Source organism: Calypte anna, chromosome 1 (assembly GCF_003957555.1).
Source record: "Calypte anna isolate BGI_N300 chromosome 1, bCalAnn1_v1.p, whole genome shotgun sequence".
Taxonomy (NCBI): domain Eukaryota; kingdom Metazoa; phylum Chordata; class Aves; order Apodiformes; family Trochilidae; genus Calypte; species Calypte anna.
In genome coordinates, this window is record NC_044244.1 from 49,897,094 (window position 1) to 49,913,165 (window position 16,072).

General features: G+C 36.7%; 1 protein-coding gene across 1 annotated transcript in view; it reads left to right on the forward strand.

The window, feature by feature from the left end:
- Positions 1-16,072, forward strand: part of UBN2 (ubinuclein 2) — a 52,457-nt gene that overhangs the window by 26,584 nt on the left and 9,801 nt on the right. The window contains exons 7-16 of the mRNA XM_030447084.1: positions 637-707; positions 1,421-1,550; positions 2,841-2,959; positions 3,564-3,677; positions 5,045-5,188; positions 6,809-6,859; positions 8,155-8,197; positions 8,857-10,389; positions 14,276-14,522; positions 15,245-15,334. Of these exons, the coding sequence (XP_030302944.1) occupies positions 637-707; positions 1,421-1,550; positions 2,841-2,959; positions 3,564-3,677; positions 5,045-5,188; positions 6,809-6,859; positions 8,155-8,197; positions 8,857-10,389; positions 14,276-14,522; positions 15,245-15,334 (2,542 nt within the window). The remainder of the gene's footprint in view (positions 1-636; positions 708-1,420; positions 1,551-2,840; positions 2,960-3,563; positions 3,678-5,044; positions 5,189-6,808; positions 6,860-8,154; positions 8,198-8,856; positions 10,390-14,275; positions 14,523-15,244; positions 15,335-16,072) is intronic.

Sequence of the window (16,072 nt, forward strand, 5' to 3'; positions counted from 1 at the left end):
CAAATCATTTGTACAAATTGCAATAAAGGATTGAGAAGGATCTAAGAAGGCTGGGAAACCCTAACTCAATGAGACACTCAGAGATAGGAAAAGAGCCTTTTATATATTGGGAGTAGAAATATGCTGATGCTTTTGCCTCCTTGACAGGCAAAATGTAAAAAACGTTTAGTAATGCTTTTTTAAAAGTAAATAGAATGTTGATGGTAGTAGAATGTTGGTGGTTGTGAGGTAATAAAGCATCCATATGATTTTTTTTCTTAATTGTTATTGAAGGTAGGAATTTGTTAATAGATGTGATCCAGGCAAACAAAAAATAAAATGAGAAGGAGTTTTTATTCAAGTGTAATAAAAAAGAACCCCACCTCTTTTCTAAACGTCTGAGTATAGTTTGGTCTTGGGTTTTTTTGTGTGTGTGTTTTTTTTTTAATTTTTATTTTGTTTTTTTTTTTGGTTGGTTGGTTTTATGGTTTGGTTTTTGTTTTTGGTTTTTTTTTTTGTCACAAGTAGTGCTCTTCCCCAGAAAATAATGTGATACAGCTGTAAGGGTAAAGATAGAAAGCTGGTTGGGATAAAATGCTCTGTGAACTTCTCTTTTTATTTATATTTTATTTATGAAGCATATTGCTGTATTTTCAGGCCGCCAAGATGTTTGATGAAGAAGGCAGGAAGAAGTTTTTTACGCAAGACATGAATAATATTCTGCTGGAGTAAGTGCTTATCTGTACAACCTTCCCTTTTTGGAAAGGGGGTGAAAGGAAAAGTACAGAAGAGGAAATATTATTGAGGTTGTTCCAACAAAGCCTTAAAAGTCAATTAAGGTAGATCAGTCTAAGCTAGTTATTAGCTAAAGAGATTTATATATTAATACAATTCCTGTCATGGCTATCTGTCTGTCTTTATCCAGTGTGAAGTGTTTTGTAGTGCCCTGTGTCCTTGACTTCATTTGTAAAATTCAACAGAGCTGCCATTAGTTTTTTCTGTCCCCCACTTTCATAATTCAAACCACCTTCAGCTTTCATGAAAGAAAATTCCAGCTCTTTTTTTCTCTTTAATCCTCCAACTAAGCATTGAATATAGGAAGTTCTATGTTCATATTCTAAGAAACAAAAAGTAATCTCTAGAAGGCTGTACCAGTCAAAATTGTATCAAGATTGATGTGCAATGGTGCGAGTAAATGAAATTTGAATGACTGTGTTCAACATTCATGGAGAAGGATGTATAGAAATGGTTTCTTGACATAGATTTAAAACTCGTTCCTTTTGTGAAAAACCTTGTAATACCTGAAAATGTCCCAAGAAGCTATTTTTAGTGTGCATATCTAGAGCATATTATGCGTACAAAGCTTCCTTAGGTTTTTGTTCAGTTTACATCTTCATCTTGGAATGCCTTATTGGTTGACTGTCTTCTGTTTGTTTGTCAGTATTGAGCTACAGTTACAGGAGATAAATCCTGCCATCCGTAATGGAGTGTACTCTCACCTTGAGGCTTTTGTGCCATGCAATAAGGACACACTGATAAAGCGTCTGAAGAAGTTACACCTCAATGTCCAGGTAACAATGGGGAGATTAGCTCCAGCATGAGTCAATTTTGTTACAGTGATGAGGTCAAAAAGCAGGGGAATAGAGCAACAGCCACACGGTCACCAATATAGCAAAATATTTTGGATCAGCTGGTAGATCAGCTTAAAAACTTTCTTCTGCGTAACCACTATTGTCAATACTTCAGGAACAAATATTGTAAGTATTTCAGAGCTATCGTTTGAGAATGAAGTTCTTTAATCTTGGAAGCTGGGAACAGGCTAGATATCAAAGAAGCAGAATTAGAAAGCCACAGTAAGCATGGCTATGACAGGCTAAAAAGATGACTATTGCATTTGCTTTTGTGCTAAGAAATAAGAATGGATAGCCTATGATCCAGCCTCTATTGTTTGTGCAAATTTGCCTGTGTGGCTAGGTCCTACAAATACTTTATACTGCAGTTGCTTTTACCTTGAAGAAAGTGTTCATACTGAATAAGAAAGTTATCTGTGATGTGAAGTATCCTGACCCAATTCTTTTGATGAAATCAGGGACTAAATCTTGCAGAGGATCTGAGGATCATAAATGCAGATATCTTGGAACTGGCTAAGAAGACAAACAGATTCATATGCTATTTCTAATCAGCAAGATATAATAGCTTATAATATTCTGTTTCTTCTCAGTAAGTGATTATGAGTAAATATGGAAGTCAGAACACGTAGGAAGATAATTTAAAACATGTAGGGAAGTATATAGTATATTACTTTAATGTTTGAAGTTCTTAGTATTTGTAGACAATTCAAAATACATCGTCCTTACTTTTGAGATATATAAACTACATATAATAATCATAATGCAGCAGTCAAATAATACATATCTTCTGTTCATTACCTAGGATGCTTTTATACCACTTATTTTTTGGAGACTTGTTTAATTGGATACTTACAAGTGTTGAGACACCATTGATGTCTTGCTTTTTTCCCCTCAGTTTTTCTTCCCTTTGCTATATTGATTAAAAAGCATTATTTAATGAGATCATGCCATAACGTTTTGTGATATTCATATGTTTCCTTATGATCCGCTTTCGTTGTTCCCGGTCTCAAGACTTCGTGGGTTGCATGAGAAATTTCAAGTATGTGTGTTTCTGTAATGCCATTACCCCTAACAGGATTCAAGTGCCATATAAGTGTAGGAAGTGGCTGTTGCAATCAATAGTTAGTACCAGGAACATTGCCTCAGGACTGAGCATGAAATAAATTTTGTGAAACCATCTGAAATACTTTATGTTGCATCTAGTAAGATCACTTTGGTTTTTTTTCACAGGATGACCGCTTGAGAGAACCACTGCAAAAGCTGAAGCTGGCTGTCAGTAATGTCATGCCTGAACAGTTATGCAAGTATCAAGAGGACTGTCAGGCCCGCAATCAAGCTAAGAATGCTAAGTAGGTATTTCTGTAGTCTGTGCATGCCCATTTTAGAGTCCACTGAAGTCTGTCTCCATGCTGCTCAGCTCCTGAGCTCAGCTAAGTTCTCAGCTCCAGTTTACAGCTGTTATTTTGGATTGTACAAAGCACTCAGTTTTGTGTAACTGATGTTATCACCTGATTCTAGAAAGAAATTCCATTAACCAAATGAAATATATCTTGAGAAGGAGAAATTATAGGCTATGTGAAGGATAGCAGAGATTATCACAATGTTGGATGGTATGTTCAAGTTCTTGTTAAATTTGTCCTTGTTCATTGTAATGGTTTCCTCATAGCTATCTAATTTTAGACTTGGAGAAGCATTAATAGATTGATAAGCATGCTGCCATTTCTCAGTAGAGGCACTACATGAGGCTTGTAGCCAGGAACGTTGGTAGCATCTATACAGTACATCCTTTTCACTCGTCTCTGAGGACTGTGTAGTAGGGAGGGAGAGGAAAATAACATGTTTACCCTTTAAGAAAGGCATAATGAGAAGCTGAAGGTAACGTTCATTTCTCATGGACACTTTTTTTTCCCCTGTGTGCTATACCTATAAAGAAAACAATTGTTCTAACCATAGGTTGCAAGCGGAAGATGAGCGGGAGAAAAATGGATCAGAGGAAGATGATGATGATAAACCTGGAAAGCGGGTTGTGGGACCCAGAAAGAAGTTTCATTGGGATGATACAGTGAGGTGAGACAAAACTGCCTTTTCCACCAAGAATTTTCACTGAATTCATTAGGGGATGTCCAAGTGGATATTATTGCATTATGCTGTTAAATGAATAATTGTTCCCTTAAGTTTTGGAGAGCGAAGTTAAAAAGGCAAGCTGGAATGCTGCAATGGTAAAACACCCTTTTCTTTAACTTTGAAGTAAGGTCATTGTTTGCATAACCTGTTTTTCTCTTCTTGTTTATCATGTTTTATCCAAATACATGACAATCTTACTGGTACTAGGACTCCAAGTTTGTTTAGGCAAGGAACAGAGATGTCAACAGTTACCTGCTTCCCACCGTTCTAGAAATAGATCTCAAAACACTGTCATCCAGTGAGTGGTAAAGATTTCTGCCACAGTGGCTAAAGCACCAAAACTGGTGATGTTGGTTTAGCAAGCCTCCAGTCCTTGGAAATACACGAACCTAACCCTTCTGAACAAAAATTCTATCTTGCTTCTCAAGAGCAACACAGATTCTTGCCTGAAATTATGAATTCTCACAGTTCTATTTCCTAGAATAGATTTTATTGAAACTGAGATTACTATTACTGAAATAACCTAGATAGTGCATTCTAAATTAGTAATTTCCCATGCAAGATCTAAACTGATTTTAGTACAAACATACATATTAAAAAGGGCTGATAGGTTTATCACACTGAACCTTTCTAGTATGTGAAGCTACCAGGGAAGCAAGCTTAATGGAATATATAAAACCAGTATAGCTTGAACTGATCTGAAGGCATACTTAAAGAAGAGAGATTTAAATCTGTATGGTTTGGGGGTTTTTTTTTTGTTGTTTTTGTTTGTTTGTTTGTTTGCTTTGGTTTTTAATAGTTTTTTAATGTTTTTTTTGTTTTTGTTTTTCATTTGAGAAGCTCTGAAAGGCCAATGTTAACTGTGTGCATGTTCATATTTTTAAGGATAGTAAAAGCATCCTTGCCAGAAAGAATCTTCTGTTGAAACATATGTAGAATGGATTTCACTTGCTTTCAGTCATTCTCAATCTTAAATATGAGATAAGAGGTCACTGAGCAAAGTGAGAGATGTTTCAGCTATAAGGAAACCATAAGTAAAATGTGAAAGCAGTTACAAAATGATATTAAGCATAAAGAGAGCTCTATGATGTTATGGAAATGGATAAGTAACAGTGGCAGATCATACAAATTGTAACAGCAAACTTGTGCAGTGGCAAGCTTCCAAAAAACATGATTGGAACTGAGCTCTTCCTGAAACTGGCAATGGACAGCAGCTGTATAGCATCAGTGCTTCAATTTCCAAGTCCTTTTCTACTGTGCTTTTGAAAGATTTGTTTATTTGGATGTATGTACTGTCTGTCTTTCTGTAGGTCTCTGTTGTGTAATCTTGTCAAGATCAAGCTGGGATGCTATGAGCTAGAGCCAAATAGAAGTCAGTCTGCTGAAGATTACCTCAAAACCTTTATGGAAACGGAAGTGAAACCACTTTGGCCTAAAGGCTGGATGCAGGCAAGGTAAGATAGTTGGTTTCTATATCTGTTCATTTTGGTGTTAACTATTTATTGGATCTTAATTATTGTCATGCATTTGACTCAATCACGTGCAATTAATATTGGTTAAAACTTGGAAATATTTCATTCATTAGAAGAATGAGTATTTTTCAGAAGATACTTTCTGTCTTGTTTGCAAGCCTGAGAGCTAAAACACCACTGTTTTCTGTGGAGAACTCTTTGCTTTTGTCATCTGTTGGAGATTGAATTCACTGAAGCTCATCACATAATGCACCGTGTTTTGTTTAAGGGGAAGTATGAGGCAGAGGTAACTTACTAAAAGTTCTTTCTAAAATACAGAAAGTGATAGTGATATAGAAAACAGTTTTGCTGATACATTGTAAGCAGTCTGATAATGTAGCATGACGTTGGCTTTTAAATTCAAAGTTGGAGTTTCTGCACTATGTGTTGAAACACTAGGGCTTGTGCTCTTTGGATGCTGTAGTTAAAAATCCACCAGTTTTTTGATGAAAACCAATACTTGCTTCATACTGATTTACTAAGAGCTAACAATGACACAAATAGGGGGAAATATAAAATTAGAGCAATAGTAATTATGAAATGGAAATTTTAAAATGACCTCTGTAAAAGCTAAATGATAGAGCTGCTGAAGTCTTAAAAATTTTTACCTTTATGTGTGAATTGTAGGGAGAGGATGTCAATGTTTTCTTGCCAGATGACATGAGGTTTGTGTATACTTGCATTTTTCATAATTACTGCAGTTCTACAGGATGTATTGATGAAACACTTGTTTAGACTGCTTTGTGATGTGGTCAGTGTTAGTGTGATGGCAGTGGTGCAGGAAAGCCTTGCATGTTCTCGTTTGCCTACCTGGAAAGCAGAGAAGGGGACCACGTTTTCATTAGCTGGCTTTTTACAGCTGTGTTTGGGTAGTAAGCTGTACTACAAGTACAGATCAGGATATTTTTTTTTTTACTTCCCACTTGGAAGTCGACTTAGGAGTCGATAACATGTAAAAGAAAGAATGTGAAGTATTAGGATTTGCTATACCACCTTTTGCCATTTATATTGAGTCTGTAGAAAAATGCACGTTTAAATCCTGTGTAACTGAAGTGGTGCATAGTGAGCTACACAAAATACAGAGGAGAACGGAAGATGAGCTTCAGTGCTGTGTTCTGACATTTTTCCTTGGTGCTTAAAAACCCACTACCATAACAGACTAACCTCAGAACTCAAACCTGTGACCGGTGTTGTGGCCATGTAGTGTGAAGAGTTAACAAAAATCCTTAATTTGATATTTAAAATATTCCATTAGCCTGTGAGGAGAGAGAATTCAAAATATGTCTGCTTGAAAGAGGAGGTACTCCATTTTGTTGACTTCTGCTTGGCAGTTTACTGATATTTTGAATGTATACTTAATTTTTTTTAATATATTTATATTTAGCATTCTTCTGTTTATGGCTGCCTATAACTGTGTCATGTCAGCAGTATGCACAAGCTACATGCTGGCTGTTTTGGGGACAGATGAGTTACTCTAAAAATTCAAATATTTTTAAGTACTTGGTATTCATGCTGATTGTCCCTGTAGGATCACCTGTGTTTCTTTTCTTGCTGCTCTTTTAGGATGCTTTTTAAAGAAAGCCGAAGTGTCCACAATCATCTCACTTCTGCTCCGTGAGTATACTGCTGACAACTTACTGGTATCTTTAGCTTGTTCATAGCATTTTTTCCTGTCTTCATGCTCCCTTTTTTGTACAGAGGAGGGAAGGGAAGTGTTTTAGAATAATTTTTGTGCCTTGAGACATACACCTGTAATATTCATGTGGTGTTGTATTTTAACTTGGTTATTAAGTGGCTAAATAACTCAAGTAGATAGTCATTCTTGGATTAATATATTTTACTCAAAGTATTTCAAAGCACTACACTACCTAAATTTTGATGAGTACCATATTAAATTGAACTCTTCCTGCTCTTTTCATAATAAATTACTCTGGAACAACTAAAGAATGTCTATTTTAGTTGAATTCTACCTTCTTGATTTTCAGACAAGGCTTTGTCCCTCTTGGGAGGTACTTTGATTCACTCAGGATTCAAATAAACAGTTATGACTCCAAGTAACACCCAAATTGTTACCTTTGTGATAAATAGAATGAACATGTTATTTTTCTACCTATTAGATTGAGTCAGGCCTGCCTACAATAAGGTTTTTTTTAACTGGGCATATTCCTAGTTGCTTAGAAAAGAAGAAAAAATTACCTCTAAGATGTAAATCTGGTGATCCTCTTCAAGTAAAGAAATGAGAATGCTTAGCTTCTACGTTGAAGCTAATGACTAATAATTCTTAATGCTAGCCTTGTTCACATGATTGCAGTTGGTGCTGTGATCTTCATTTATGGTGCAGAAGAACCTGGAACTTTGTTAAATGGCCTTTTACAGCCATTTTTGTTTTACAACAAACAGAAGTTACAGCTCTTGCACAGTTGATAAGCAACAAAACACTTTTATTGAAAAAAACAAATGCAACTGTTACGTGTTTTGAAATGTAGTAGGAACCAAAAGGTATGTACCTCACTGAGAGAAATATCAACATACAGTGAAATTATGTAAGTATTACAGGTGTCTTCAGTTTAGAAAAAACTAAGATTTTAAGAGACTGAAATTACTTGGCATTTGGGGTTTTCTCTAAATTAAAAAGTAAAAAAAATCTTTCCTAGTGTATATTCGGTTATGTCATCAATTTGTGAATTATGCATCTAATTTGCTTAGAAATACATGACAAAAATTAATTTAAAATGTGTTTGCCCCTTCCCTTTTTAATCTATTTTCTATTTCAAGAATGTTTTGTTATTAAAGCTGTCCCCTGGTAGTCATCTGTGTAGTTTATGGGAATATAATTAGGATAATTATAAAACTAAAAATTACTGGCCTTTCTTTTCTCTTCTGATGCATATTTATCTCTTCTGCTCTAGGACAAAGAAGAAGGTGATTCTGGCGCCTAAACCCAAAGTGAAGGTAAATGCCTGTTTAGATATCTGAATTTTATTATAACCATTTGCAATCTCTTTCCTGCCTCTGATTCACAAAAATTCTGATGGAAGGGTTCCTTTAGGAAACACTTTAGGAGCTTATTGACTTGGTGTCAATGTATGTAATACATAAGGCTTCTGTATAGCTCTAACTTTGAGCTATATTAGTTATTTTGGTTTTTTTTAAAATAAACTACCAAGAGTTACTAGTTCCAGTAGAGTTTGATTTTTAGTGTGTGCTTTGTTTGTTTTCAGTTTGTGTTAACTTTAGCAACACTGGAAAAATGTTTGATTGGAAGGATAATGTAGTAAGTTGATAGAAGTTCTTATTAGCCATAACTAGTATCAGTATTAGCTAGGAATCAGATTAGCTACCCTGTTCTTCGCATCCTTGATTTTTCTAAACTGTGTAAGACACTTTTCTAGTTATGTGAAGCAACAGCACTACTAGGTTTTTAAATACAAACATTAAATTAGCCCATGGGTCTCCCAACATCTAGAAATCACAGGTATCAATGTGAAAATTTCCATACTAGATCTTGTTTCATCTAAATTTACAAAATAGTAGTACTACAAAAAAAAAAAAAAAGTTTTAAATTTACTCCAGAAAAGCTATTAAACCTTTTTTAATCTTATCATTCTCAGGACTCCAGTCCAAAGAAAGAACAGAAAGCTTGTATGTCTTCAGTCAATTCTAGTTGTGCAACTGTACTGAGTTCCAGCACGCCTGTCTGCACCCCAGCCAGCTCTAGCTGCACACCAGCTCCAGAGACCATCTGCTTGGATGACTCACTGGATGAAGATCTTTCCTTCCACCCACCCTCACTGGACTCTATTTCTGATGCCCTGGCAGTTATCAATAATGGTGCCAAGGGGTCGCCTCTTGGGGCCTCTATAGAGACACCAACATCCAGACCTCGCCCTGGGCTAAGGGAAGAAAAACTAGCAAGCATTATGAGTAAGTTGCCTCTGGCAACTTCAAAGAAAGTAGAGCCCACTCAGACACCCCATTCATCAAGTCTTATTGCTGGTCACACAGGGCCAGTACCAAAGAAACCCCAGGACCTAGTTCACACTGGTATCTCTTCAGGCCTTATTGCTGGATCTTCAATTCAGAATCCTAAGGTTTCCTTAGAGCCTTTGCCTGCCAAACTACTTCAGCAAGGACTACAGAGGTCGAGCCAGATCCAAGCTGTTTCCTCCTCTTCACAGACTCATGTTTCTTCCTCTAAGACCCAAGCAGCTATTTCCACTTCTCAACGAACCAAGGATGCTAATATCTTGGTATCATCTTCTGAGGCTCAAGGTGCTTCTTCCTCAACATCACAAGGGACAAAGGTGCACCAGCATTCAGCTGTACAGCAGAAATATGTATCTCCTTTACAAGCAACTATTAGTAAATCACACACCAATCCAGTGGTGAAATTGAGTAGTAATCCCAAACTGTCTTGCTCATCACCAGTCATCAAGGCTCAAGATAAGTCTGTAGTGTATCGCCTGCCTTTGTCTAATCCTTCATCTGGAAGTGGCTCTCAAGTGTCTCACCCACTGGTTTCTCGGACAACATCCAGCACCTCTACCTCTAGTAACTATTTAGCCAAGGCTATGGTGTCACAAGTTTCTTCCCAGGGTTTCAAGCCTCCTTTCTCCATGGCTGCCTCTCCCAAACCTGCTGCCTCTCCCAAGCCTTCTGCATCTAAACCCTCTGTGACACCCAAGCCCAATGCATCACCTAAATTTTCATCCAAGTCCACCTCATCCCCCAGGCCTGCAGCAACACCCAGTTCTTCCAGTTCAAGTGCACTAGTTTCCCAGAGTAGTCACTCCAGCAACAACCCCCTTCATAAACAGACCAGTGGTGTAAATATCAGCAGGCAGTCTCCCACAATGAATTTGCTGCCCTCTAATCGCACCTCAGGCCTTCAGCCTGCAAAGAACCCTCAGGCTTCAAAATTGCCCAACTCTTCTCCTTCTGGAAATGTTGGTAAAAATAATTTGGGTGGAGTTGGAATGAATGTACCTGCCAGCAGAGGCAGTAACCTAAACTCAAGTGGAGCTAGTAGGACTAGTCTGTCTGGGGGTGCAGGAAGTGGAACACAGGGTGCTACTAAACAATTGTCAACTCCACACAGACCATCTTCTGCCTCAGGGTCTCCAGTTGTAGCAGCCAGTGTGCAGGTATGCATCTAACAAGTTTACATTTAAATGTTACATTAGTATTTATCACATTTATTTTGTAAACATTATTTCTTACAATATCTTGATTTGAAAATGGCTCATAAAGTTGTTGTTAACACTTTACTAAGCATAAAGACTAATGCAGATTAAAACTATTGGGCTAGTGAATAGGCATTTCCAGCTGATACTGTGTTCCAAATACCATGAAATGTTTGTTGGTCTGTACTGTGGAACAGAATTTACTTTTGTGGGGTTTTTAAGAGCCCTATAAAAGGTATGCTTTGTGTGACTATTTTCAGGGAATGTAGTATTGTCATCTTAGATATGTGTATTCTTGCCTATGTCCTTCCTTGTAATGATGATGGTCATATAAAAAAGTACATTGTTGCCAAACTTTATTATTAACTTTGCAAAACTAGAGTTCAGCTGTTTAGCTGAGGATATTGCAACACTTGTGTTCAAAAATAAGGTTTGCAAGGGGTTTTCTTTAGTATGTGTAAATAATGTATTTTATTTTGTAGATCTAGTCAAACTGAATGAGACACCTCATTAATTCATACACTTCCTAGAAATTGGTTGAGAGTGAGCTTACGAAGAACTTTTATCAGTGGAGATGAAACAAGTCATACAAACCAATTTGAAAATACTGTTGGTATAAAACTCATGCAAAATGCTATTTAGCAAAAGGACAACCAGCTTTCCCAAGCTGTGTGATGGTGTTCTTACTGGGAATGATTTAATTGCTGAGATGATTGAGGTTTTCCTCTCTGTTGTGCTCTCTGTCCTGAAGTCTCTACTGCTTAAGACAAGAAAAGCACTATCACTAACTCTGAGCCTTGGTGTACAGGAAATTGAAAAGCTTTGTATTTCCCTGAACAATGTAGTTAGCTATTGCATGATGGTGATGTATACTCAGCTTTTAGCAATGGTTTATGGTTTAGCTTGATACCAATTTTCCTTAGTGTAACTTAACAGGAGGCAGATAATTTTTAAAAGACATTGTGGTGGTCTTTCACTACCTTAAGCCTGTTACAGAAAACAAGAGATGTCTGTCAAGCTCTGACACAGCCTTTTTATTTTGGATTTTTGAAAGAAAAAAGCACACCCTGTAAGCTGTGTAAGGGCCACTCAGATACTACATAATGCCTAGAGCAGAGCTGAGCCAGATATGGTGCCATATGTGTGCCTGGAGGGGTCAAAAAAAGGCTACAGTGAATGGACTGGGAGCAGAGGTTTTTTGCTGATGCAGTCAACAAAATCCAGTGGATACAGCTGCTGTGGTGTAGAAGAAAATGTGAAATGGGTGTGGTAGTACTTAGATATGGCAGTCAAGTGTAACAGGCAAGAGAAATAAGTAGTAATGTCCTAGATGAGGTGATGAATTCTGTCAAACATCCTTGTAGTTAAAGGCAGGTAATTCTTTGAGACACTGAGCACTTGGGGAATAAAATGCATTTTGGCAGATAGTAATGTTGAAGAGGACTGGAGGGGGTAGGGTGGGTATTCAAGTAACATGAGTGCAAACTGTAATAGAGCAAAATAAGGGAGTAGAAGTGCTGAGCTATCATATGATAACATATGGTATCACTATAATTATCATTATGATTTTGTGTGTGATTATTTTAATAATCCAGAAGTTACTTCAGTAACCTAGAAATGGTTTAGAAAAATGGTGCAAGGAAGATTAACTGTAGAATAATGCTGTTGCTATTGTGGAATAACTTAGTCAATAGAGTATGTTCAAAAGAACATTAGAATCAAACTACCACACTGTCAAAATACACTGAAGGTAAAAAGATTTGTGATAATGGAGGACTTTATTAAGCCTTAAAAATCTAATACCTGGCTGCAGAGCTTCATCAGTTCTGGACTAGTTGTTAGGTACAAGGAGTCAGTTACCCCTCTTAAAACTTTGATAAGACTGGAAGTGAATATCCATTAAAAGTTTAGGGATTTAATTCCCACCTGAGATGCTAGTAGATGGTCAGAACATGAGAATGGTATCCAAGTTGCTCATTAGACTGTGGGGGTCTGCTTTTATGGAAGGTCAGACTGGATGATTACATGTGATAATGAAGATATCCCTGACTAGAAGTTTTCTTTGCAAAAAGTGTTTGCTTCCTTTCCCCTTTTGATTGACACAGTTAATTACCAGAATACAAGCTTTTACCTACTGTAGCTCCACAAAAATTTTACTCTGGAATACTCACTAAAGTTACATCTTATGAACACAAAGCCAAACTAGTCTAAAATTTGGCAACTATGGTATATGATTTCTTTAAAAAGCTCTAATTATCATTAGTACTCTTGAGCAGACTCTGGTTTAGACTTATAAGGACTTTAATGACTTTATATTTTCACAATCATATTGAATTCTTGTAAAGTGCTATATAGGTGAGATGAATAGAAGCATTTGATCTGGAACTCTCTAGGACATTCTCCATAGCTATTTCCTTCACTGAACTTCTCTCTCCTCCCTTTTGAGAAAAGGTGTTGATAGCACATTGCAAAGCTTCTTTTTGTTTCAGGTATTATACAAATCACCACAATTGCAAGAGATTACTGGACAGCTTTTTATTTTGTTGCACAGTAAAGATGACATATACAGTGAACAGCTGTAATTTTTTGTGCATAGGCTTATTGTAAAATTCATACTTTTAAAGGCAAAAGAGAATAGTCATGTAGTTGGAAGTTCTTCAGCCATGTTTTTCTACTTGTGGGATGGAGTATGTTTTAGAGGCTGTCACTCCAAAGATGAAAAATAAAAACACTTGCTACTGTTAAAGGAGCAACGTTATGAACATAACATCATTAGTTATTTACACTTCCAGTATTACTGTGTTAAAATTTCATGTTTTCTCTTAATCAGCAACTAGCCTTTTTTTTTGTTTTTCGTCACATTGTCTTTCTATAAGTTGATATCAGAATTCAAGAAGATTCCTTTTTCATTGTAAGATCAGGTGTTCATTAAATGAGTAAGTTTTGGATTTAATTGAATCTTGTTTAAAAGTACAAGTTTGAAGTCATGTTCAGTCCGAGTCTTTTTATCTCAAATACCTACAATACCTGGTCTTGAGTCTGATTCAAAATGCTTTACATATTGACTGTTTTATAGTAATCACTTGACAATATAACACTAGCATATTAAATAAGAGCAGCTCATATAAAATTACTGTAATGTTAGAGGAATTAGTACCATTTGGGAACTGCTTGAGCTTAAATGTTCCTGACTAATCTTGCATTTTCCTTTTTAAACTGACTTAAATTAACTTCATTGTGACATACGTAGAGTGGTTAGGAATATTTCTCTTTGCCTTTTTCTTTGACATATGCATACATATCTGTACATATATATGCATGTCTATATCTTGGTAATCTGACCTCTTTCTAAGTGTGGTGGTTCTTATGTATGAATCTCAGTTTTCAAAAGTCATTGCTTCTAAGCAGGCTCTTTAGAAGTAAAGTTTGTATTTCGTAAGTACCCAGATTTGGAGAGTGAATGCATAGTACCGTGCTTCTGAAGAACTTCAGATCTTTAGAACTACATCTGATAATTTTGTATTATCAATCTAATACAAGATGCTGCATCAGATTCTGTCTTCAGACCCAGTATTTAATTGGAAAGGAAAATAGAGGAAATTACCTGCAAGGCAGATGAGAAAAATTGAGAGATAAGCTATACTGCTGTGTCTGAATCTGAGATATAATTGTTTTTGCTTAGCAGATGAATAGTGGCAAGACCTTTTAGGTGAATAATTGGATATTTATTAATAGTTTAATACACTTCTTAATAGGGCCACATGTAATAGAAAATAGTTTCTTATATCTCCTTTAAAGATTTAACTCAAGGCTTTAAGATCTTGAAATACTCCTTTTCTTCATACAGTCAACAGCAGGAGCATCATTACTGGCTAACGCCTCACCTCTGACTCTTATGGCATCACCCCTGTCTGTAACCAGTCAAAATGTGACGTCTGCACCATTAACTCCTTTTGGGATGCTGGGTGGCCTTGTTCCTGTGACTGTGCCCTTCCAGTTTCCCCTGGAGCTGCTTGGCTTTGGGACGGACACAGCTGGAGTGACAACCACCTCGGGATCTACCTCAGCGGCTTTCCACCACAGCCTAACTCAGAGTGAGTGGAACTACTTACCACACTATGCTATAAGGAAAAATGCATCCTGAAAATGGAAATTAAGAAATTAAGAAGGGAAGCAATGGTTTGATGAGAGACTAATTCCATTCATGAAAGTCCCTACATGAGAATAAAACTTACTGCATGTAATTATCCAGGTATTATGAATAATCTTTGATCAGCTTAACTTCATTGTTATGATTATGGTATGTACTTAGTTTGGAACATACATTTTGGGGCTTACTTTAAATTTGTTACCTTTAGAAAGGAATGGTGTTGAGTCTCCAAATGCCAGAGTCCAAATTGGAGATTTAATAAGGTGATTCCTCAAAATATCCTTAGCTTAGTAATGGCCTAGACTCTTGGATATCAAACAGTTCTGTTATGAGGAAGAGAAAAACCAAGATAACATTATCTCCAATTGCTTAAAAAGGAAATTCTTCAGGATTTTAACTTATATCAGTTTTTGGTCTTTCTGCCAAAGGAAAGTGAAGACTTGCATCCCAGTAGCGAGGCATGGTCCTTGCTCTGACTTTTGATTACTGTATCCAAGTAGGTCTGTTTCTGTTGACTTACTCCAGCCATCAGAATGCTACCAGGTATTTATGTTTTGTTGTTAAGAAATATCTTCAGAGGTCTGTGCAAGTTAGCATGCTACTGCAGCTATATCTCTATCCTTAAGATGTATTTTTCATTTTTGTTGCACTGCTTTTTTCCCCCAGACTTACTGAAGGGTTTACAGCCAGGTGCTCAGCACGCAGCAACGCTGTCTCATTCACCTCTGCCTGCTCACTTGCAGCAAGCGTACACAGGTAAAGACATTGTGGGGTTTTGTATTTTAACATCAGATTTTTGTCCTAGACAGAAAGAAAATGTGCATCTGAGTTGAAATCTTAAAACACACACAAAATGGGGACAAGCTTCAGTAGAAGCAGACAATATACAGTCTATCATAGCAGTATTTTTGGAATCTGAGAAATTTTTTTTTTCCTACTTGTCTTCACTTTCAGGAACAAAAGTTAAATATCAGTAACATTTTATGGTGGCAGTTCTAGAAACCTAAGGGTACAAATTTAGCTAGTGGGAAAAAGGGACTACTGCTTACTGGATGCTAACATGATTGTTTACAGGCTGCATTGTGAAGTCTGCATTGTGGAGATTTTTTTTTTTTCCAATTTTAATTTGTCCTTTGGAGGAGAAACTGACCCTCCAGTTAGAAGCTTCTTCATGTTTCTAAGAGTGTCTACATGTGTGAACAATGTGATGGTTTCCTAAAGGAGTATCTGCCTTCCTTGAGAATTTTGTACTTGATAAGAGTTACTTATTTTGAGTGAGATAAGAAGCTTGAAGTAGAATATCTCTTTTTTCTGATTGTAAGGCTTAGAGCTGAAAAGCCATCAGAAAGCTTTAGAAAGTTCAGTTTAAAGTGTACTTCTTTCTCTGCCACCTGTTTGGTGTTCTTTTTGCCAGGAGAGGGAACACGAAGGGTGATAGTGGCTTGGTGTCATCTTTCCATCCTGTTCTCAGTCTTCAGTGCAGAAAAAAAATGG